The sequence below is a fragment of the Diachasmimorpha longicaudata genome, chromosome 7, assembly GCF_034640455.1.
Source record: "Diachasmimorpha longicaudata isolate KC_UGA_2023 chromosome 7, iyDiaLong2, whole genome shotgun sequence".
In the NCBI taxonomy this organism is placed as follows: Eukaryota; Metazoa; Arthropoda; class Insecta; order Hymenoptera; family Braconidae; genus Diachasmimorpha; species Diachasmimorpha longicaudata.
The window spans coordinates 4,258,260-4,282,882 of NC_087231.1; the positions used below are offsets into that span (position 1 = coordinate 4,258,260).

The following is a 24,623-nucleotide window of genomic DNA, read 5'->3' on the forward strand; positions in this document are numbered from 1 at the left end:
AAAACAATCGCGAAGAGGATGAAAAAGACTTGTTCTCCAACAAGGACTTATGCCTCCTTCATTACCATTCACTCCGTGAAATATTCAATGAAGTTTATGTTCTCAGGTTCATTTGAAAAATGAAATCGTCGTCAGAAATTACAATACTGCGATTTTTTCAATTAAACGTCACTCCTAATTCCAATCTCTATTTTTATCATTTATTATTATTCCCATGAAGACCGCATGTTTCGCAGAACAGCTCAATATGAAAACAAATGCTCGTGAATATTCCATAAGTTTATAATTTTTTCAATAAATCAGTCGTTCCCACAACTCTCAAGCATTCCCTACGGGCATTTGAATAGTTATTTTCCAAGAGTTGAAAATGCCTGGGAAGTTATGATCAGAAGCATCTTCAAATAAATTTGAACAAAAAATTTCGAACAGCGTAAAACTTTGTATTCATGGAATCATGAAAGACTTGAATAGATGTTGAGCATGGCAAGAACTTTAGTTGAAACTTCAACACCCCGTAAAACAAAATATCACGGAACATCATAAAAAATAGCCCTTATACGAATTTACAAAAAAATAGTAAAAACTCTCCTCTTAAGGAGAGCATAACATTCATCCCCTTTTTCAACTTGATGGGGGGTTATAAAATACAACCATGAATATTTAGAGTAGAGGCGATGCAACTGTCTCCACGAAGTACCATTCACAAGTAAAGCCGTTGAAAACAAATAAAAGGGGACGTAAACGGCGCGAATAATTACAAAATTATGTTTCTATTATACTGTGTCCCTTCAACCGGGTCACAAAACCAGATGTTAAATTCCAGCTTAATTTCCTCTCCGCGAATGGCGTTGGGCCGTGAAAGACTGACGCTTGTTAACCCGTTCCTGTTTTATATTATATCTTTTTTTGTTGACATTTTTTTGAGCATAAAAGATTGAATGGAAGTCACGTCAAAGAAGAATTTTCAAGCCAAATGTTGCATTAATTTTAAATTTTAATTATCGTCATTCAATAAATTCCTCATTCAATGAAATAATTTCACCACTCATTAAGCTTCTAAATTAATCTACCTTGATTATCGAAACTAATTTAATACACTGAATGATCGTCCGATAAGCTTCACAGGATATAAATGAAATATTTGCGATTCTCATGATAATGAACCCTTAATCCACTCTGGAACACCCCTAAATTGCATTAAACTCCGTATATGAACAATCCCGAAGTGATTGAGTACGACTGCTCCATCGTTATCAGCATTGAAAAATAGCTTTCCAAGAGTGCATTCGACTATATTCGGGTGTTGTTAACCACCAGAATTCCACCATAATTCAACCCACCTGACAGACTAGTGAACAGTGAAACTTCATTGCCTCTGTGACAAAACTGAACAGGAGTGGATGGGTGCACTGAACGACGCGGAGAGAAAAATAATAGTTATGGATACTGGCGAATTCATTTCATTTTACGACCCTCCCGACGTTCGATATCACGGGAAAAACAACGGTACGTTGCAATTCGCCGTCTGATCCTTCGTGTTTTCAGCTTTCAATGAGAACCCTGGACTTTTAGCTTCAAAATCAAAGTTGTAAACTTTCCAATTGAAATGAAAAAATATTATAAACATGACTATTTCGGATAACATTTCCATGTTTTACATTTGCAAAAGCTAAACTATATAAAGATAAAACTCATTTTTCAATTATTTTTTTTTCTCCTCCCCCCAATGGGTCATATTCGAGCGCATTTTCACAACCACAAAACTTTTATTTCCCGTGACGTCTGAACACCAACGGAAAACCTCAAACTTCCTCATGCACCGGCACGTTCGCATTTTCCTAGCTTTCTTTCTGCAAATCTACCTATTCCATATCTTTTCTTCTGCTCCATCCGGCGCGTATTTCCGGAGAAAAATGGAGGATTGCATCACAGAGTCATGGCGGATTTGATTCGAAGCCGCGCGAGATTCTCCATTTCTCATCTTCTGGAAAAAATATTTCCCCAGTCAAAAGTAAACGTCACTGCATGCACACACAATTCTCAAAAAAAATATCAATACTCTCAGTACACGCGGGACTCGACTCATCCGACAACAAACAATATTTCATGACAGTAACGAATAGTTAATTATTGCTGCTCGTCAATGCAAGATAATTTCCTGTTTTTTAGAAATAAAACTCTCTGTACCTAACAAGGGTATTGCGTCGGAGACCTGTGGCAGGGTCTCAGCAACAAGATTCAGGAACACCGTGAGCGATAGCAAAATGGTCACTCCTGAAACAATATTTTGACCATTGCCCTGGAGTGAGTGCTGTTGTGGTGAAATGAGAAACAGTTTAATGTTTATGATGATTGTGATTATTTTTATGAGCAACATCGAGAGAAGTCTTCACTAGGTCATTCACAATATTTAAATAATTACAGTTGATGATCTGGTTGTCTCCGCGGTGATGAATTAAGCTAGAGACTCCAGCATGTGGAGGCATAAATAACCACTCGATCAGAGCTTCTGACACTCTGACCTGGAGATCAGGGCTTCATTACAACAAATGATCCTCTATTTAAATCTCATATTCATAAATTTAGCGATGAAAAATTCGACGCCATATTTCACAGTCGTATTCTTGCCTCTGCAGGGTGTCACCCCAGTCAGCGCCAACAGATCGCAACACCCGGGTGCTTTTCATCCCCCTCGTAGACTGTAAACAAGCGATATCTAGGCCGCGGTTGCAGTCAAAGGAGGACATGACTAGGAGCCAGGATTCAAGTAGCACCACGACAAATACACGATCATGTGATATTATTCAATGAGGAGAATATTCGCAAAGTACAGTGCACCGGAGCAATGCCGGGGTTAAAATGGCGTCGGGTTCGCGGCAGAGGGGGTGCTAGTAGGACGAGAAGTTTTGGGGTAACGCAATCTCGAGTTTACGGATTTCGGGTGGCGGGGGGCAATACGACTAACTTGAAACGAGAGTTTGATAGCAGACACGTTGAGGTTCCAGGGATGAAATCAGGAACGCAGTGGTGGTACTGTAACAATGCAACTGGGGAGAGTCTCTTTGGGGAAATGATGGAGAATGGCGGGAGGAGATGGGCAAAACGATGGTAATGGAGAGACGCAAATTTTGGAGTATCTCGGGAGCGAATCGTGATGGGAGTTCATATCTCCGCGGACGTTCGATGGACTTGCTGTACGTCCTCATGGATATGGGTCGTCTTCTTCAGAGGGGGAGTAATGAGGGGAGTATTTGCTGAGCGAATTTAGGAAATTTTTGGTCCACCGGAATTCGAGTCTTTGAGTGACTTGAAAAACTGTAAAAAATATCCAGACAGATTTCCTTCTCGCGAGTACTCCCCCTCTTATCCTCATAACTTTGGAAAAAAATATTCTCAGAAATTGAATTTATTCCCTCCAAAGGCATCCTCCCTTATTTGCATTGGTGGACAGTGGCGGGACTCGACATTTCCACTACAATCTGGCTGGATACGATCAAAGCCAGCTGGATTACTCAGAGTCAATGTTTTGCGAGTGGAGAACTGGAGCGCAGACATGGCGAGTGAATATAAGGGCAAAAAAGATCAAAAGAGGAATGAGTTTTGAGGAGGGGTTTTTTGGTATGTCGGTCCCGAGCGATGAACAGCCTTAGGAGTGAAAAACGGTAATCCCAGGTCCAAAACGTGAGGTGAAATCCGAGTGAGGACTTGGGGCAAACATTCGCAAGTCCTGGGTGTCTCTCGGTGATTTTTTTCTCCTCATACACTCGGTATGCCTCCCCTTTTTTCCGACAAATCGCTTTCAACACGAATCCCCTCGTCTTCATTCGCTGCCGTCTACTGAGGCCCTTCATTCATCCCATTTCTAATTCAATGGACTCCTCCCACACCTCCCGCAGAGCTTTCAATTTTCAATGATTTGTTTACGTTGCGAGACATGGTTTCGATATTGCAGAGCTATTTCTATCGGTGCGATCTGTTGGCGCTGGTAAAACTTACCTTTACTTTAAAATTTGAATAAATATCTGTTGAAGGGCACCGGAATAATTTGCCAACCAGTGGCACAATGTTCCCTGTCCCTTTGGTATTTTTCTGCTGTTCAAAAGTTTTTCGTCTGAACCCACTTTACAATCCAAAACGGTAATTTTTCTCATATCTTACTCCCCATATTCTTTATCAGTATAAATTCACGGTTCACCATCTACTAGACAACCCAAGAACCTAAACTCTCCCTGATTTAACGCACGAGTGACTTTAGTACACGACATATGTCTGAGCAAGCTCATCATCAAGATTACCCGAGATTTCTTTGGTTACGTCACGTCTCCTTAAACCGATGAATTTGTCGAACGAGTCAGCGGGCAAACAGATAAATCGATTGGCCACCCGTTGTCCTCCTCGCGTCCCGCGTGAATCCTTCACGCACGTGTGCACAATCCCCTGGTATTTTCTTTCCTTTATTTGTCCCGACTATACATATTTTCTCACTATTCACCAGCGCTGCGCGTGACAGATTGATGATGAACTCGAAATTCCTATAAATCGAATCAACACCACTGAGAAATCTCCGTCTGTAGACCCGTCCGGTTTCGCGTGTGTGGGTACAATTCACACACATTGTACACGTTTTTTCCTCAATCTACGAATCAAATAGATATATATATATATATATTTCCATTCGTCGTCTATTCATCAATATTCCTCTATTTTTTTCCGCGGAAATATTCCCTCCCTGGGAATGTGGGATTTTCATTTTTTTAATGCCCTGAGAATTCTAAAAGCCCCGAGCAAATAAACGATAAATCTTTTTTTCACCTCCTCGATGTTGAGAAGAATGAATGGAGATTCAGTTGGATCGATTGACAATTTTTTTCTTCCCCGATTCAAATTCAATTACTCGCGTTTCGAAACTCACCGAGTGGAGTCACTTTTCTCAATTGCGATGAGGCAAAATGTGATAATAATTCCGGCTATTGAAAACGAATTTGTAGATCAATACAGTGCAGATGTTCCACACTCGAGTCTTTTTTAATTTTCAATCGGCAGAGGCGAGACCCATCAGCTTTTACTTTCCATTACGTTTTTTATTCTTCTCATCCCCATTCACCGATATTAGACAAGATGAAAGGGGTGTTACCATCAATCGCGTATCCCGGACATTTCTCTTCCCGTTGGCTGATCATACAATGAGCTGTCACGAGTATCACTTTTTGAAGACTCAACAAAAAGTACGGAGAATCGATCAGTGATGGATTAGTTATACATTCACACCCACATATCCCTCAGTCTGATGACACCCTTCTACTCCTCCTCATTCTGTCCCTCTTAACCCTTTCTCTCTTCCCCCCATATTCCCTCGTGTTGACCGATCCGTTCTCTCACGATCGGCGTTTTGTATCTTCGTCCCGTCTCTCGTCCACCCTCTTCTCCTCTTTCCACCCATCCCCTCACCCCAATCGCTAGAATTCCAATCGTGCCTGTCACCGCACGACTCAGTCGCGTATTCGTCCTCCTGTAAAGAGCTGTACGACAGATTAATTCATCATCGATCAGATCGAACTCGCCTCTATTGCTTCACAATTTCCCATCTAGGGCTGACCGAAATAACGTTTTGATTCCTTCATTGCGATGGTTATGGATTGAGAAGGAAAATTGACGGGTGAAAATGTTTCTGAATTGAGAATTTCTATTTTAAATTGAGAAATGTTTTTCGCTTGTTGGTGTACTCAATTCACGAATATTTTACCCACACAACTTTCAAAATCATCTTTCGAAAATAAAGGATGATAGATTAATCTATAAATATTACATTAGATCAGATTCATGAAGTAACTGTCTGAATAAACAGTTGCCGTATCTCCTCACAAAATCCTTGGATGTAAAAGGTCATAAATACATGAAAATGTCAGTAAAATAAGTGTAAATACAAGTACAAATTACCATGAAAAATATGACATACAATCTGTTGCAGTATGAAAATAATAAAAAAATACTAGACAAAAAGTATAGAACAAAAAACGTGTCCAATAAAATGGTTCAATTTATTGCATATTTATATTGAAAACCTTTAGCATTTATTTTATTATTTTTATTTTTAAAGGCTTGACGCCATTATCGTTTGATTGGGCGTTCGTTCCCCCCACCCCAGTGCCACCCCAGAACGCATGAAATCTTGAGTTTACAATCTTCTCGTTCCACCCAAGTTCTTAAGAAGATTGTGGAGACATAATTGGAAGCAGTAGCTTAATCGTAATACGATGAATCGATAATATCGGTAACCGACTTTCCCCAGGGGTATTACGATTTGTATTTAATGGTATCACAACGAACGAACCACAATTTCCTTGATTCAAATTTAACCATAGAAGTTGATAGTGCAAAGTTTCTCGGCAATATCTCCAAGACACCTCAAATTGACCCGATTATCAATAAAATGTTCTCTCTTTCTCGTTAACAAAACCACCGCCAAAAAGGTAGAACACATCCCCCATACTCACACACTTTTTTTGCTGTACAAGGAACATATACTGGAAAAGAGTGTCACATATAAGATGATACTTATGGGAAAGACGACCTCAGGAAACTACAATTGACACTGTCCACGAGTTGTTTAATTTGAACGAAGAAGGAAGAGCATGATATATACATGAGTATGATTATGAAGTCATTTCCACTGTACTGGGAAGTATTTCAAGGAATATTAATTAACAAAAGTGATTATCGCAATTCATTGCAGAACATCTGAATGATGCATGAGGATTAAGGATTGAGGTCGTTGGACGCTGAAGCTCACTAAACCTTCATTATTGGTGACCATTTTGGTATTGTCAATCTCTAGATTTCAGTCATTGGAAGAGGCCCAGTGATTTCAATAAATGTCTAACAATGCAGAATTGAATAACTGTTTGGACCTTGATTCAGGATTTTCCCACCTGGAAATTCAAGTCAGTGATTGATGCATGAGAAGTGCTCGTCTGAAAGCAAGACTGAGCTGCATTGGATTCAAGCCCTACCCTCCAGTACCTGACAGAATTCCAACTATCCAATCAGGAAACCCACAACTCCAGAGGTGGAAATCCAATTCAAGTCAGCATTAGGAACGCTTCATCAAGCCTAATCTTGATCAGTCGGAGACCAGAAATGAAGCATCAGCTGAGCTCCTGATCAAAGACCAAACAGTTCTGGTGAGATTCCACTGGGCTGATAAGTACAGTCACTGGACCTCTCCGTCATTCAACTAATCATCTAAAATCATGCAGTATCTCCTATCCATCTAAAATATCTACTTAAATCCTGCAATCCTAGCAAACTGCATCCAAAAGACGATATTCTCGTCACACCTATTCGCCGTAACTCTGATTCTTCAATCATACTTGAGCAATGGCAAAACCCAACGGGGATAACATCTCACGAATGGAAACCTCTATTGATCCCCAGGGCTTAACATACGGCTATCCTCAGAACCTCGTTTTCATCCTGCCTTCCCATTTCTCCCGAAATTGAGCAAACTTGTCCCCGTGGAAAATCACCCAGTAACTTTCCTTTTTTCTTTACCTCCTTCGAGTAAACGATATCATCTCCGTAGCGTCCTCCGACCATGACATTAGGGGTAACGGGGCGGCGATGTTCAGGGTCGGGTGAATACTCTATATCTACCAACACGTGGTATTAAAGAGGCCGAAGGGGTGTGCTGGGAGGATCTCTTGACTATTGCCGTCCGCCATACACACGCTCTCGGGTTGATTGTCCTTGTGTGCGATTATCCTCAGGGAGATTTTGCAAGGCGTACTCACACACACACACACACTCACTCCCACACATAGACATTAATATAAGTAATACACTATAAAAACCACTGTTGAGTTTATACAGGGCAGAAGTGAAAATGCAATACCTATTAATGGGACAGCGTCCGACGTTGTCGGCATGCTCTCGGCAACGAGGTTCAGGAAGACTGTCAGCGACAGCAGAATGGTCACTCCTGCAGATAACCGAGAATAAACAGAGTCACTATCAAAATTGACTGCAGCCTTTGTTGGTTTTTTCCCCCTATTTTCGTTCTTTTGTGATAGACAAAGCGATTTCTAACTCTTCCATCGCTTGACGCTTCTATCGCCTTCACCCTCACCATCTGGAATTTGTTCACTTCTTCTTTTTTTCTATCCTTTACCACCGGGAATGTCAGAAAACTCCGTAAACTGAGCGATTTGAAAGTCTGGACACTCCGTGTGAAGGGGTGGTGGGTTGAAAGTTCTGAAAGTGACGGTGCAAAGCTTGGGCTAAAGCGTTTGATGGTACACCGTTGAGGATCGGAAGAAGAGGCGAAAAGAGTCTGCACAGGATATTCAGAATACATATTCAGTTTATGTAGCACTCGGGTAAAATGTTTCACGACACAATGCTGGTACATAGCCACTGCATATTGCCAGCATACTGACGAGAACTGTCGACGACATACAACGACCCATTGTCACTCTTGTCAGCGGAAATCCAACCTCGACAGTTTACGACAAGTTTATTTTGTGAGGAGGTTTACACTCCATTCGATAACGCGAATTGGATAAACACAATACTGGTGCATGAGAATGATCCTGTCGTAAGTTCTGATGATGAACGATACGTTTGCGATACGATAAATCATCGGTTCCTTTGCCATTGTCATTTCAAGGGGAAATTGAAGAAAATGGATGATTAATTGATTTGGTTACTGGGATTTTGGCAATTGGAGCTGGATGACAGGATTATTCAATCTGGAGTTTGGAATAATGTGGTCGACTGGAAGTTTTGGAATTAGAGGCGAGTGGGGGATTTATTGATTTGGCCGGTTGGAAGTGTGTAAGCCCTTCATGAGTATGGGTGGACAAGTGTTAGAGACGTGTTCAGGTTGTCTCGAGGGACTGGACATAATTAACAGCTGCATAAAATCGGAGTTTTTCTTGAAAAAAAAACTCCTGTTTGCCCGAGGGCAAAAGTGCAAGCCGAGCTACGGAATAAATAATCATAGATACAAGGGGATGTGAAGTAACCAACGGTGGCGAACCACCCTGATAATTCAAGTGCAGTTCTTCCGCAGGGGCTGACCCACGATGTATCCAATTAGTTTCCTTACAATTGGTTTCGGGCTTCCTCTTTGCTGGTGTATTAACGCAAATGCTAGTGGTCACTGACTTCCTTGTTCTTGGTCGTTACTCATTCACCCTCCGTGGAGTTAATTAGCATTCTAATAGTCCGGATGATTCGCGCACAAGTTACAAGCTCTGAATCAACTATCATCAATGCTCTCAGTCCGAGTGGTGGAAAATTTTCCCAGTGGATGTAAATTTTCGCGACAACTCGTTGAACGTTAAATGTAATTTTCACGAGAGTCAAAATTGGGAGTGATAGTGCGCTGGCGCAATTTCGAGGCTTGATGGGAGTTGAGAGATGAAGCGTGAGGAAAATAGTGGTGGAGGAACTCGAGAGAGAACTGGGATGAGGAGTGTTGCCAGAGGTTAATGGGAATTGCTTTGCCTTTGGAGTAACGGTTACTGGTCACATATTCTGTGGACGGAATTTCGAAGGTAGTACTGCTACCATTCTATTGAAATTCTCATATCGATGTGTTTATGGTGTTCATCACATTCTAGTCGCAATGTGGAGGAGCATTTCATTTTGCTGCGGAGATGTCGTGAAAGTTTTATCTCTGAGTATGTGGGACAGATGAGACAACTCGAGGTGAAGAATTTTTCATTTATGCTCTCACGACGATAAAAGCTGGTTCAGAAATTGAAGATGGATGTGCGGTTGAAGAGCTAGCGTTGGAAATTAAGAAGACTGCTTTCTTCAAATTTTGCGTTATCTCGAATGTCTGAAGTCAAGGGTCGTAATCTGTGGTGAATTAATTCTGCTGCTGCATGACTAAGATGAAAACTTTGGGAAGACCCTGGCTTTTACAAATTGTTTAGTCTTCACGCGTCAATCAGCAATCCAAACAGTCCAATTGACAGACACCATTTACCCTGGAACTTGAAGATGTTGGAATTGACTTTTTAGTTATAGAAAGCCCTAAACGTTGAACTACCTCGAATACCAAATTTACTCTCACCACAGTTTGGATGACAGACTTGCCGATAAATGTAATTCAATTCCGGAAATTCTGTGATGTACCGGAGTTGACTCTACCGAGCTAATGAACCACCGTGAATTCGGCATCCCTTTGGTATCGGTTTTCAAAGACAGGTGAGTCACGTGACCGTGCGTGAAATAATTCAATTTGAAATTCTACATTTTGATTGGGGGAGTCAATCGCACAAAAGACGCATAGCTGAAGCCTGGAGAATCACTGAGCCGCATTGATCGGGAAAATTATGCATCTTGAGTCTCGCAGCTCGCGTGTACATGTCACGTGACTAATTACTGAGTCGAGGAACAGATCTGGAGATAAAACGAATAGCCGAGGATAATGGATGACATTATTCTGTATCGATCCTCGCTGATGCACTGAAATTCCATAATTGTCTGGAGTCTCCTGAATATTCAACGGTGGAGATAATCTATTGGCGAGCACCACTGCAATCACTCGCTTCTTCGGATATTTCCAAATTCGAGTCTTTGTCAAATTTTAAAAATTGTCCAGTGTTTTAAAAATACCTCTGAATCTCCCTCGTTATTCAGCCACATTTGCAATGATTTGTCTTCCTCAATCAGTCCAGTTTCTTAAAATCATCCAGTCCATTATGAAGATTAAACAAATTCCAAGTTTATCAGCCTTTCGGCAAAATGTCCTTTTAAATTAGCCCATTCCACCAATACAAGACCACAGTAATAAATTTTCAAAGGAACTTCTCCCCACGAAGCGCCGCCATCTCGATAAAAAATGAAGGAAACCCAGCTCCTCATTGCAATTGTCAAAGTTAGAATTCAACAGAATACAAGTCGACCTCATCAAAAAGTTATAAACGCATTGCCCCAGAATTTTCGAGAAAAAGTTCCAACAATGCAGCCACGATCTTCCCCAGAATAATTTCGCAAAGGTGAGCATAATGCAATATCCCCTCCACGTAAACATTCGAGAGCCATGATAATATGGAAATTACATTCATAGCGGAGAATGATGCAGTACGTTAGAAAAAAAAAAAGTCCGATCTCTCAGACATAATTAAGTTCTCCTCGGGTTTCCACCAGACGACCAGTGGGAAACACTACAGCCGCGAGGGAGAGGGAGAGAGTACACCAAAAAACTAAGGGAGCGAAGTGGGTTGAAGGGAAGACAAGTGCATGCAGAAACACGGCAATGCTGAGGTAGAATATTGTTGTTTACCTCAAACAAGATATAACGGCTAACTCGCTATGGAGTTTAACCTACCCTTGTCAAGATGAAAGAGTGAAGGGGGAGGAGAGAAGGAAAATAAGTTCACGTATCAAATGAAAAGGTACTCCATCTCCATTTATTAAATCCCTGAGAGAAGGAAAATTAAAACCTCTGGAGCGTCGATTCATTAGACATCGGTGAACCGCTGTAGTTATCAACACTCCGAACACGGCAAATGCTGTTAAGTAAATGTTGAAATACTGTTTTGCGGTTATGGTTTTAAGGTTGTGTATGCATGTAGAAAGGGTGGAGAAATGGAAGGTAAGCTCATTCAGACTGTTGCAATCTAATTGGCTCCGTACCCAATTACGAAACACGGTAAACCTGTTGTAACTTGCCAACATATCGAATTTATGCTTGAATTAGTTCTGGGCGAAGACGTGAGTAAGACTTTTGGCTATTTAAGTCTCATTTTCCTTGGTCTGACTAACGAAGGGTGTAAGGATTGATGGGAATTTCATTCTCGTGGGTGCAGTTTGTGTTAACGGTTTGGATTAGATTTTCGAAGCGCTATTGTGGAAATAATCTGAGAGACGCACTACGATTTTACGATGAGAATCTGTCCCACATCGATTCTGTGTGTATTTATTCGAAGAGATAAAAATCAGATGATTGATAACTATGACAGAATTCAATAGCATTCAATCTCTCGGTGAATCGATGAATTTTTTATGGTTCAACGGTGTATTTTATGTACCACTTTTCCCGATAATACTCGCGTTGATGGGTTGAAACTCCAAAATTCATGATGATCCGGCTAATCGATGAGGCCCAGGAGGTACGCCCAGTTGTTCCAGGAGAATGGGAATCGATCTGTCGACCATTTCCACTCTTTACAGTCTGCCATCTGGCACCATCGCATTTGCGGCTAAACCGATTCACCACAGCACTACAACGTTAATAAATCACTCGGCCACAGTATTCTTATTACCGAAAATGTTGGCTGTATTTGGGCTTGTTCCGGTAGATTGGTCATGTTGCAGGTCATCCTCATCTTTATCCCCGGCAGACTGAACTTCATTTGCTGCCGTAGAAAATACTTCTCATTAACGCTGAATCGGGGAGGAAGAATTATGCACGAACGAGCGCCAAATTGTTGGCAAGTGTCAACAAATCTCACCCTTTGAGTTTTTTTCCCTAATGAGTTGAGACTGAATGAAGACTTTTCTCAACAGCCGAGTGCTAAAACGCATAACCCTCAATGACATCAACTAGAACGTGAGGTTCCACTTCTCACAAATGTTGAAGTACTGTCGAGGATGTTTGCAATAAACGATGCAAGGATTGGATCGTAAAACGTGTGAGTCGTGGGAGGTGTACACAGGTACTTGAGAATCCGTAAGAAGGTGAGAAAGTACTGTCGGTGGAAATGTAAGGAAGCTGTGAGAGTTGTCACTGGAGATGAAAAGAGAAGGGGTTTTTTGGGATGTGAGAACCTTTCTCAGTTGATTCTTTTCAACGTGTTGAGGCAAATTGTGACGAGAAGTTGCCCTGAATATTCCCGGAAAACTCGTTACAAGGGAGAGAAAAAAAAAGGCAAACTCCTCTCGACAGTTTTTCCTTCGAATTTCCTTATGTACAGAAGACTGATGGAAATACTATTGTCTAATGTGAATCATAACTCCTGCACCATTATTCGAAGAGACCGCTGCCTGTTGACCTGACCCAGTATCTGCCCTCGTGATTCACATCTTCCTTCCCTTGTCTGTTATCTCGAAAAATTTAATCAAAGTAATAGAGAGAATTCCGTTCACGGAGGCAATGCGTCAGGATCGCTTTGTGGTTTGCCAACGTCCCTCAAAGCTCTAACGATTATCAGAGAGAAAACAATGGATACGAGGGAGGATAGTATTTCTACCCCCTTTCCGACGAATAAATTTCTAGACCCTTGGTATCCCGAAAACTCGCTGAGGCAACGCCTTTCTATCTCTGTCCGAGGCAATTCTTCCTGTCCAATCATCCCTGACCGCTCGTTTTCACCGGGAACATACGCATGAAAAAATTCAGTCCCTTCGTGCTTCCTGTAAGGGCCTCGGCAGTCATACCACGTCGACTACGACTTTTGAAAGGTCCTTGGGGATACAACTCGCCACCAACGAATACACATTGGGAGGAATAATTTTCCGAATGGTCTATGGACGATACAGCTGTATCTGCGTGTGGGTGAGTCTATGAACTTTCTATCTCTTCCACGTTTTTCTAGAATCACCTAGGAGCCCCTCGAATGTCCTGGAAACTCGACGAATTTTTAGCAACAGTTCGAGTTGGAAACGACGCCCTATTTTGGTCTCAAACCATCCACGTATCCACATGACTAAAAAATTCCAAATAAGTCTTACTGGAGCCGAAAAAAGGCTTGATAAATTCTTCCAATTTCCCATGATTATTAATTGTTGTAATTTTTTACTTGCGACTTTTTAGCTCCAAGCAAGACTCGCTTGAAAAGTTATTCGCTTCTCCCTCGGTGTACCAGATATCCGGCTGAAAAAAAAAAATGATATTTCGAACGGAAATTCAAATCACGTAACCCCCAGCAGTGTATTCGCCTGCCATGCTCGGATGTATTCGCAAACGCAACGGTGAATATGCGGGTTTGAGATTTCAAGTTTTACTGTATCTAGCGTAACCATCAGGCCAGTCTGCAGATTACCTTTCAGAACAAACTCGGTGATGCAGGAACATTTCGAGGGGGGAAAAAGTAGAGCACAACTCACGATGAAAAACCGAAATCCATCATATCTGTTTATGTATTTGACGATCATAAATATATAACTGCTGTGCATGAACGACGTAGTTCAAGTCATATCAAAAGACCCTGGGCCTGTGTGGTTTAGGGTGATTACGCCTCAACAAATTGGACCATTCGTTTCACGTCATTTCCCAGCCCCACGTGTTTTTTTTTTCAGTCACGATAACAATAGAAAGGTGCAGCACTGGGAGATATCCATCCCATTAATTTTTGAAACATTCTACCTCCCTTTTTTTCATTATTTTTTCTTTCCCAACGATACGGAAAATTTGCTTCACAAATTCTTCCGTTTGCGGATCATCCGAGCGAGCGCCCTCTCGAACGACCTAACCACTATTTATCATAAGTGATTTATACAGCTTGATTAGTTTTTCCCTCGTTTATTTGATCATTTATTATCACATATTAACGGAAAAAACTTAACTAACAGAGAATAATAGTGCCTAAGGAGAAATGTGTAGTCATAGGGGTTGAAAATTAGGAGTTTTTTGGCTGAGTCGGTCATTTTGATCATAAGTTTTCATATTTTCATGTAAATCAATTGTTCATCTACCAAAATCCCACCAACTTTAATAATACCGATGTGGAATAATAAAACAAATTTTCATTCCACTTCCACATGTTCCAACGCTTGTTTAAAATTCAACAAAATTCGAAATGACCAACTCGAGGAGGTACAATGTCTTTCATAAACAAAAGCTCACATTACCCAAAATTGGGTAAAAAAAAAAACACTGCAAGCATTTTTGGCGTGCGTAACATCATGAATATCATTACCTAGGGTGAGCTTCTCCCCGGAGTCTGGCGGCAGCGTAAAACCGAGCAGTGCCATGCTCGATATAAGTACACATGGTACAATGAGATTGAAGAAATAATACAGCGTTCTCCTGCGAATGTGTATCGTGAATGTAACGTCGACGTATGGCTCCGGACAGCACTGATAAATTATCGTATTCTTCTTGCCAGGCATTCCTGCAAATCAAATAAAGTTATGCTCTGGAGCATTTATTCCACATAATTTCTCACTGTCGCATCTATCGTTTTATAAAATTATTCATTCGATATTTTCAACGAGACCCTCATCGATAACAATATAAAACTTTCACCTCGCGAGGATATATATATATATATATATATATGTATATATACATATATATTTTTTTTTCGAGCTTTAATGGAACGAATGTACGAAGTATATTTCTTACTTTTGATAAAATACACAGAGGGGGGAGGAAAAAAAAAGTTCTCCCGACTAAAGCGGATAAGGAGCTTCCACTTCAAGGGGATGAAGAGGAGGCGATATAGAAAGTTTTATCCCTTATCACGAATTACCCAGCTACCGGGGAATAGCGCGGAGACGGATTTTCAACGCATCTGGAAAATCTCGCAAGTCGATGATGGGGTCTCGTGTTACATGGTGGCTATTGTTCAAGCAACGTTTATTGTGCGATTTCATCTTTTGTTGGGTCTTATTATCTATTGTCGGCGGAAATGTCCGTCGCTATTTCCTCGCTGATGAAGGGCGGTAGTTGAACTATGAAAGTTGAAAAGATCTTTCACCGATAGTTTTTCAACAGAGTGAGTTTTATATTGTGTGTCAAAGGATAAACCAGCTTTGAAATAACTGCAGTCGGTAAAAATAATACTGCTCTCTCGTTGGACTAAAATTTGTAAACGTGGCCTTCGAAAAAATATTGAATAATTTCTAATAAATGAACCTGAACGACATAATACTGTGAGATTGATAATTCACGTGCAACTATGACATAATTTTCAAAAAATTTGATACAATAGTTTTAATGATAGGCAACTAAAATGCAACGTGAGATGAATGTTAAAAATTATTCCTGGAAAATCCCACTTTTTATGTCCAAACCGAGCTGGTGGTAAAACAAATGCAGCTGTAAAAAACATTGACAAAAGATTGTCGGAGAAGAGACTTTTTACGACTGAATGATGCTAATCTCTTGTCGGATAACGTATGAAATTTGCTCAAAGCTCATGGGCAAGCTTACGAAGAGAGTAAGTAGCGTTTAGCTGAGTGGGCAGAACTATTACGCCCACGAGAGCACGTCATGCATCATTTCTTTCGGTCGTTATTTTTAACGGGGTTTTAAATTGTCATCAATGGATTTTCCAGTAGGTGCAATGAAATGATATTTTTGAAAATTCTCTCCGTAGTTGCACTGAATTTTTTTCCCTCAGGATAATAAAGTCCAACGTTGAACGAAAAAAAAAGAGAATAATTTTCGAGAGTTACGAGTTCCCAGAATTGCACTCAGAGTCACCGACAGACGAAATAAATTCAGTAAATTAATCTGGCAAGTTCATGACTATCGAGAACGTGATCAGGCCTTAGCTGAATCGACTGAGTAAATTGTGCGTCATTTTTCCGTCATTATTTTACTGGGCTTTAAAATACCATCGCTATCAGAATTTTTCCCGTACGTGCAATGAAATAAAACATTGAAAAAATCTTTCATTGCTTCCACTCGAATTTAATTCACTCGAGAACAATAAAATTCATCATGAAAATAGAATTCGAGAACAGTAAAATTCACGGTATACTGCACGTGCGCACAATTACGCACCTGACGAGTGCGTGGCTCGTCGTAAAAGCCGCGAACTCGGGTGCAATCAGACTCACCGATGAGGTCCCACTCCCCGTTCGTGATGAAATCGGACAAGTCACCTCCCTCCTCCGAGTTGAGTATGAGATCGAGCTACCAATTTCAAAGTTCGATTAAAAGAAAAAGAACATTACTCTACTTCGTGCAACGTACACAAATAAAACATTTGGCAATACATTCTACCATGCATATGGAACGTGCTATTTTATATTTCAGAATAATATTTTCACAATTTTCAGGTTATTTTTTACTCCCATCGTGTACGTAATCCTTGGAGACAGCACGAGAGAGTATAAACAAGAATATTCCCGGGGTAAATTGCTTCTCCTCTACCTCCATAACTTGATATTTCCGCGAAACGAATACAAAACAATTTCATCACATCCCTAACATATTACAATTTTTTTCTTGAACTTTAAATCATAAAACGTTTTATGAAGCTTTTGTCGCAGCATTGAGAGGTATAACGTGGCTGAAAATTTTTTACAAAAATTCACTGGTTAAAATGCCCAGGCTGAAAAAACTTTTAGGGCTGTTGAAATAATATTTCTGTGGTTTTCACATTTTTTAAAAATTAAATAACAGAAGGTGCACTTTAATCGTCAAGGAAAACTTCTGTACGAATAATTACGACTGAAAAAGATTGCCAGTCTTCCGGTTCGTTACATCCTCCAGTACTCGAGTGAAATATGCGAAATGTTGTGCTACCATTAGCGATAGCGTTTAATGATATTCAGATTGCGGTCACACCATCAGTCACTGAGAATTCAAAAGGGCGTGTGATTAAAATGATCGGCTATTAACCCGGTTAACACGTTTTCAAATAATGAGATCCAATCACTTCGTGCTGTCATCCAAGGTATCAAGGGAATACTAATTGTAAAGCATTTGAATAATGAAATAAATAATTCCGTACCAAAGCGGTAAAATAATTCAATTGAATTCGACCCATATCTGAGTTTTCCGCGAATATCTTTGAATCTGAGCCAGATAACACTTTCCTCAAGTTCTTCTTTGTCATTTTTATTTTATTCTACAAAATAATATAATAACAAAAATTTCCTCGACGACCTCAGCTACCGAGATATTCACGGAAAAGTGAATTATTGAAAGCAGTGAACGCAGTGAATGGAAGGTTGTAAGTGCACGTATATCAGCGGTTTGTGCTAATTAAAAATAATTAATTCATGTGATCGTAGGAACGACCATGAGCATTTGAAATTCAGGGGGCATCGACACTTCCACCGCGGACCTGGCGTGCAGGTGTCTCTAATGACGCGTGTCAGGTGCATTAATCGTTACCAGCAGGCATTGTCAGGTAAATATAGATATTGAACGATGAGGAAATACAGTGGTGAGCACAATCCCTCCATTCACTGAATAACTGTTGAGGTCGTGTTGTTCAAATAATCACGACTCTTGGAAAGTCATCATCAGTTCATGGGAATTATTAATAAATCATGCACTTGAGGGTAGGAAATACTCGTGCAACTGCGTCATTTATCTTCACTCATGACAATTGAAAATATTTTTTTTTTCGGCCGGGGACTGGGGTCTTTGAGGAGGAACAGGATTATGTTTAATATGATACATTCAGTGAGAGTCAATCGACAGGTCATTGCGGTGAAAAAACCCACTGAATTTATTCTGACGGGGGGAGGGGGAGCAGTGAAAAACGTAGAAAATGCGAAAGAGTCCGCCAGTGAATGCCAGTGGAACAAGTAGACGTGCGGGCCGGCATGATACGCCGGGGGTGGCTGATCGCACCGGAGAGAGCGATGCGATGGGCGCGGAGGCTAGGATTTTGTTAGAGTCACAGTTGTGCGTTGAGATCGTAAATTCCAGGTCATGAAATGAAAGTGGCCAATGGAAAGCTGTAAATGTCCACTGCCACCCCGTCAGCCTCGATCGCCAAACTGAATCCGTGCCTGGAGCGTCTATCAGAGGGATTCAATGGTAAAATCTATCTGCAGTAAATCTCGGCGTGACCTTTAATGCTCGGAGATTCATCTCACAGTGTTTTCTAACGCGTCTGCGGCACTTCCTCCGGGGGAGAATAGATTCAATCACGAGGGGGACAATACACGATTCAGCCTTGTTATTTTGAGATGGATGGGGATGCGGTAATTATTCCGTCGTTCACGAGGTGCTCGAGATTAGGCGGTCGTTCATTACGGGATTGTCTGACTAATTCTCGGACAATTCACTTAATCGTACGGATTATGGTGGGTACAGGGTGGGGCGCTTGGGTTGCCGGGGGAATTGTCGGTAAATGGATCTTTTGATCGGGATTTCAGGGGTAAGCGGAGATTTTAGGGGAGTTGTTGACAATTTTTGCAGAGTATTCCGTAGAAATTGCCAAACTCACGGGGAATTTTAGGGAAATTAATCGGAGGACATGTGAAATGTTAATGGAATTCTCAGTTTCATCACCGAACAAATTAAATTGTCACGTAATTTTTCACGAAGAAGTAAAATATCACGGAAAGTTGAACAATTTTTATGAAGCGCGTCAGTTATTAAAAAAAAAGTCTCAATGTGTGTCCCTAAAAGTCACGATTTTATGGCTGTCGCTCTCTCCGGGCTTTTAGTTACCGTAAAATGTCAAATTTTCCACTGACTCTCAGGGCTACCAATCCGCATCAATGGAGTATCGAAAAAATATCACATCATATCAACGGATATTGTCCGATAGTCAAGCGGAATGAACGCGCGACTTCGTGCTAATGTATTCGGTAATATTTAAAATCTGTCCAATCCCCGTGGTATGCGCAAGCGCCAAAAGAATAAGCACGAAGTTCGCCCGTTCATTCGTCGGTCCAACGCGCACATCGTTTGCAAATTAAATGAACATTTAGGACATGTAAAATCAACGTCAATTTAATATATAACACGCACACATAGACACTGTGAAAACACTTGAAAAGCTTCAAGCTTTAATGTTGAAACATCGTTAACAACGAGTGGGGGTTGCAGTAGTTGGGTTAAGTAGGGGTGTTATGTCCGGTATGTGGTCTTACATGGGTGCCCAGGCTCACTCGCACTGCGCTGTACCTATTTCTCAATATTTATTTCATCTATTCTCTGCATCGGTGCGTTGAGGGGCACGCAAGTAAGAGCGCATCCGAATGCATCTGCCTCGCACACACTCGATGAATTGTCGATATATTTATTTATTATGATTTATCAAATCGATCTTACCTTACTCAAGGCACAAAAATTCATAGAATACACTCCTTAATTGAGGGAAATTCAGTGACAGTGTGTGGAGATAAATTTTTGAGAACAATTACCCAGCAGTAATTACCTGCATTTTGCACGAGATAAATTTTTTAGAAATAAAAAATGAGCTTTACAATTATCTTCCGCATGCTAAAGTTTCCGGAGAATTTCTGGATAATTTTTCTTCGTCCTTCCTCTCCGCATACATTAACGTCATTACTCTGCACATTGAGACAAAAATACAGTAATTTTCCACTGAAATTTCATGAGAAAAATTCAAACAAGTAATTAAATATGTAAATTGGTTCGAATGTTCATCTTCTTCAATTCCTCGTGTTATTCTGCGCTCATGTGAAACGGGCACGAAAGAAATTATCACTCGTATTGTGAATTTCATATTTCTTTGGCAAAAATGTTTATCACCGAGGACAATGTTCAATAAAAATTACGGAATTAACGGTACACTTATCGCTAATGTAACTGACTGATACAAATTTAATAAAAGTTAACCGACGCTGCCGTCAATTTTTTTACAGCCACATTTCACTCCAAAGTTGCGGAGAGGATCTGTAATTTTCACTGAATATTTTCCTTCGTACATATCATATAAACAGTGGAGTATGAGGGCCCCGCCTTGTCTGGTGACGAGCCAAGCATCCGTCAATGTATCACCGAGGATAACCGAATCGAACGAAACGAGGCAACTGTAAGGCAATATGCAACAGGTGAAAAGGTCGCGGGGCTGTCACTCGGACCTCTTACTTTTCAAGAGCCTTGTCACATCGAGGGGATGAGGGGTACAGATGTCTCCCCCCTCCTTCGATTCCTCCCAATCTCATCGTGCAGATATTCCAGTCTCATTTCACTGGATTATAATTTCCGTAAAAAAATAAAAATCATCATGATTTTATTATGATCCAGTGAATTTCCCCGGGTTTATCCGACCATCTATAGCTCTATTAAAGCGAAATTTAGAGAGGAAAAATTCAGGGAGCCGAGGGGATGCATAAAATCGGATGCACTTCATCCTGAGAAAATGGAGAAAAAATTCCCATGCAAAATTCCCTATTTTTTTTACGAGAGATAAGGGACAAATATGGCGATGTAAAAGCATTGAGTTTCATGTGAAATGACGGAACGATGTCAATGGATGTAACACCCCAGTGACATTACACACCCCGATATATTCTCCGTATCGATATATCCCTTTGCCAGAGCTACATATGAATAGTATGTACACTCAGTGCAACTCCCCATGGACGATTTGCTTTCCAATTCGCCAGGAATCAACCGCCGGGTAAAAAACATTGTTCGCCTGACTTTTACCCTATTTTCACTGCGATATATTTTTATTCGGCCATTTTCTTCCCAGCAAGCTTGTCTCTTTTATCCATTCCTCATTCGCTCCGTTGCGTATGTGCATGAATAAAATTCGACCGATAGAAAGGAAAGAGAGGGGTAAAAAAAAATATATCCACGCAACATTAAGCATGAATATCGGTCGCGTTGAAAATGTCGACGAATGTTTCGATAGGCAATGTGATATTGGTTTTACGAAATGCCTGATATTTCGTTGCCCGTTTCGAGAGCACAAAATATGTGAGAGCAAGGGAAGAGAACATGGAAATATTACAGACTGATAATCCTTGGAAACTAAACGCTCCAGTGGCTTTGACGTTGATACTCATCGCTAGTATTATTATTTTTTTCACATCGGTGAGTTGTTCATATTTATTTTTTATTTTTAATCGTTGTCAGAATATTAATAATTTTTTTTTTCTTTTTTTTCGTGCTTCAACGAAGGCATCGAGAGATGTTTTCGGGTGTGTGCGAGGTAAATACGAACTTAGCCTAAGCTTTTAGCAGGGCGAGTACTCACTCGACGTGAATTCCCCATACGAAAATGTCGGAATATCATCAAAATTTATAAAACTTTAATGGAGTGATGGTTGAAGCCAATGAAGCGTGGAGGAGCGCAAAAATTTTTGATAAGCTTTTGTGAGAAGCTCCTGATTATTATGATAAATTTTGATGATGCGATTGAATTCATGGATTACTATTCAAGGATTCAAGTATTGTTTTACACTCGTCGTGAGAGATTCAGAGTGAGGGAGGACTCGCCTGTCTGCTAGCATGGATCGACGCTCAGCAATGGACTCCACTGGGTTGTTGGGTTGGTCGGCGGTGAGGGGTGGTGAGATGATGGTGGAAAACTCATTCACGTCGACGAAATAAAAGTGGTGAGGAAGCGTAGAGCATAAAGGAACTGTTGGGATGAACTTGTCGGGGTGAAAATGAATAGAAAACAATTCCAGGGGAGGAGGGGAGAGGGATGGGGGGAGGCGGGGATTCGGGGAAGAATAATATTAATGATCGCAGGTGATCTCTGGGACTAGTGAATTCTCACGAATTTGTGACGTTGATTAATCGCTCGGTCGGCGAAGGACAATCGGCGACTCGATTCACCTAGATATTGGGCGATAGATCGTTTCAATTTTTGCTGTTGTTGATGCAAGAATTTCAAAGAGAGATTTTAAAAATTGGTATTTACTCTTCGTTATTCCGGATATTGGTGAATTCTGGAGAATTGGAGGGCATTGATTGATTATTTGTCAATACTAGGCAGTCAGAGACTCAATCTGGTCTCGATATTTCGAGGCAGATCAATGTATGATGAAAATTCATTGATCTTGGCTCATCACTAGTGCATAATTGATGCTAATGAGAGAGGTTCTCCAACTTTTAAATTTATGAGAAGAAGAATGCAAAGAGAAGTGAAAACTTGGGCATTCCCTGGCCATTATTCACCGGTATAACCTCATTCAGACATTTGGATAACTCGTAATAGCACTTGACGCGGTGCGAGGGAGTTGCCGGAGACTCTCGTTAGTTTAACAGCCTTTGATAAGGAATTGTCAGATTTTAATGTATATTTTTCGGTAAGGGCAATTTAATGACATGAGATCATTTAAAAACTTTGTGGATCATAACTTCTTTAATGACTGGGAGTTTCACGTGAGTTTAATGAAATAGGTTGGAATTTGTGACTGCGTGGATATTATGACAATTCCGGAACAAAAAGGGGAGAACAGGTTGCTGGAGTCCAATTAAAAGTTACTTTCAATTCTCCAGAATTCAGATGGCTTTGGAAAACACTCCTTTTGAGTATCAAAAAATCTGAAACTTCGGTGTAATAATTGGAGTAATTCTCTGGCATGTGAAAATTTCCAGTTCAGGTGAGCTTGGCCTTTGTGCAAACAATTGTAAGCAACTTGTGAGCAACTGTGTACTCAACACACAGCGATGATGAATAGTTGGTGTTTTTCAGTGGATCTACACGTCAGACGGACGAAACCGAGGGAGGAGGAGACTCAGAAAATGGTTATCTCTATTTTCAACCTTCGACGAGTGATAAACTGCGGGAAATGTGCAGTGCTTGTTGCACGCTGGTTCTGATATTGCAAGTATGATAGTCCGGTGGAGTCCGACGAGTCTCAGAATTGATGGCAACAATCGTATCGTCGACCTTTGTATCAGCAAGGGTCGACGGCTACTGGGCACCGATGATAGAGCTCATTCGTTGCCTGTAGACACTTGTTCTCACATTCTTGTGCGATTGAATAAAGGACTTTCTTTCCCGACAAATGAGATCATCTGCGAGCTTTGATTAACAAAAGTTACCGGTATGTCAAAGATTTTTGGAGGAATTGTGGAGTCTATGGGAGAACGTCGTGACAGTTGCTCCATGCAAAATCATGGTTCCCAGCTCAGACATAATCACGTGGTCCCTGCTTTGACTCGACGATGTATGTGTGTTGGTGTGTGTTGTGAAATATATTTCATCAGTTATTCTTAAATTAAAAGTGATGGATAATCGATTTATTCTGCGTTCGATTAAACTGTCGATTTTTTTTTCAATCTGATCCCCTATGAGTTTATCTTCAGCCGTTGTTTAAATATCCTAGGTCTGGTTCGTATACACATATGTTGTAATATTTAAACGTAATGCGCGTGAAGCAAACAACATCGGCAAGCGTTATTCAGCCAATCCACAGCGATCTCTATTTATAATTGTTGTAATGCCTTTCAACCCGATTTTATAACGCAATTTTCCCGCTGATGGACACAGAGTTGATCGAGGACAATGGTATCGATGAGTAATTCATTTTGCAATTATGATGACAGAGTGCGGAAGACAGTGGAAAAATCTCCAGGAAGAAATCGTTAAAAATAATTCACCCGGTAGTGCTACTTTGCAATTCATAAAGCAACTCCTCAACTGTTCACCAGTAATTCTCGGTTTGTCGTAATGAAATGCTCAAAAGTTTGATGCGCAAGACAACGAGGCGGTGAGTTTGTTAATTTCATAGCACTATTCCATTGTCGAGAGTTGTGAATTCAAAGGTGTTTGTGAATACCGCGGTGCACGAATACCGCGAATTACTTCCATCCGACGTATTCTCACAAATGCCAAATGACGTTGACGTTAATTCGAGGGCTGTGGACAGCCTCTTGGCACTAGTCTAGGGGGTTAAAACTGGGGAATGATTATTTGCTGGATCACGAGTTACGTTGTATATCGGAGTATCTGGTAAGTTAGATTGGCACAGACGTCGAAGCATATCTAGCAACAACCCAGCGAAAGTTAGAGGTGTCGTAGCCTCCTTAACTACCG

At 40.8% G+C, this 24,623-nt stretch overlaps 1 protein-coding gene across 3 annotated transcripts in view; it reads right to left on the minus strand.

The window, feature by feature from the left end:
* Positions 1-24,623, minus strand: part of LOC135164913 (neuronal acetylcholine receptor subunit alpha-7) — a 135,263-nt gene that overhangs the window by 29,963 nt on the left and 80,677 nt on the right. For 2 of the 3 annotated variants that reach the window (XM_064125699.1, XM_064125700.1), the window contains exons 7-9: positions 16,744-16,819; positions 14,874-15,068; positions 7,892-7,978 (exon numbers count right to left, since the gene is read on the minus strand). In XM_064125699.1, coding sequence (XP_063981769.1) covers positions 7,892-7,978; positions 14,874-15,068; positions 16,744-16,819 — 358 coding nt within the window. Of the gene's footprint in view, positions 1-2,187; positions 2,275-7,891; positions 7,979-14,873; positions 15,069-16,743; positions 16,820-24,623 lie in introns of all 3 variants that reach the window. The other variant, XM_064125701.1, reaches the window with a different exon arrangement.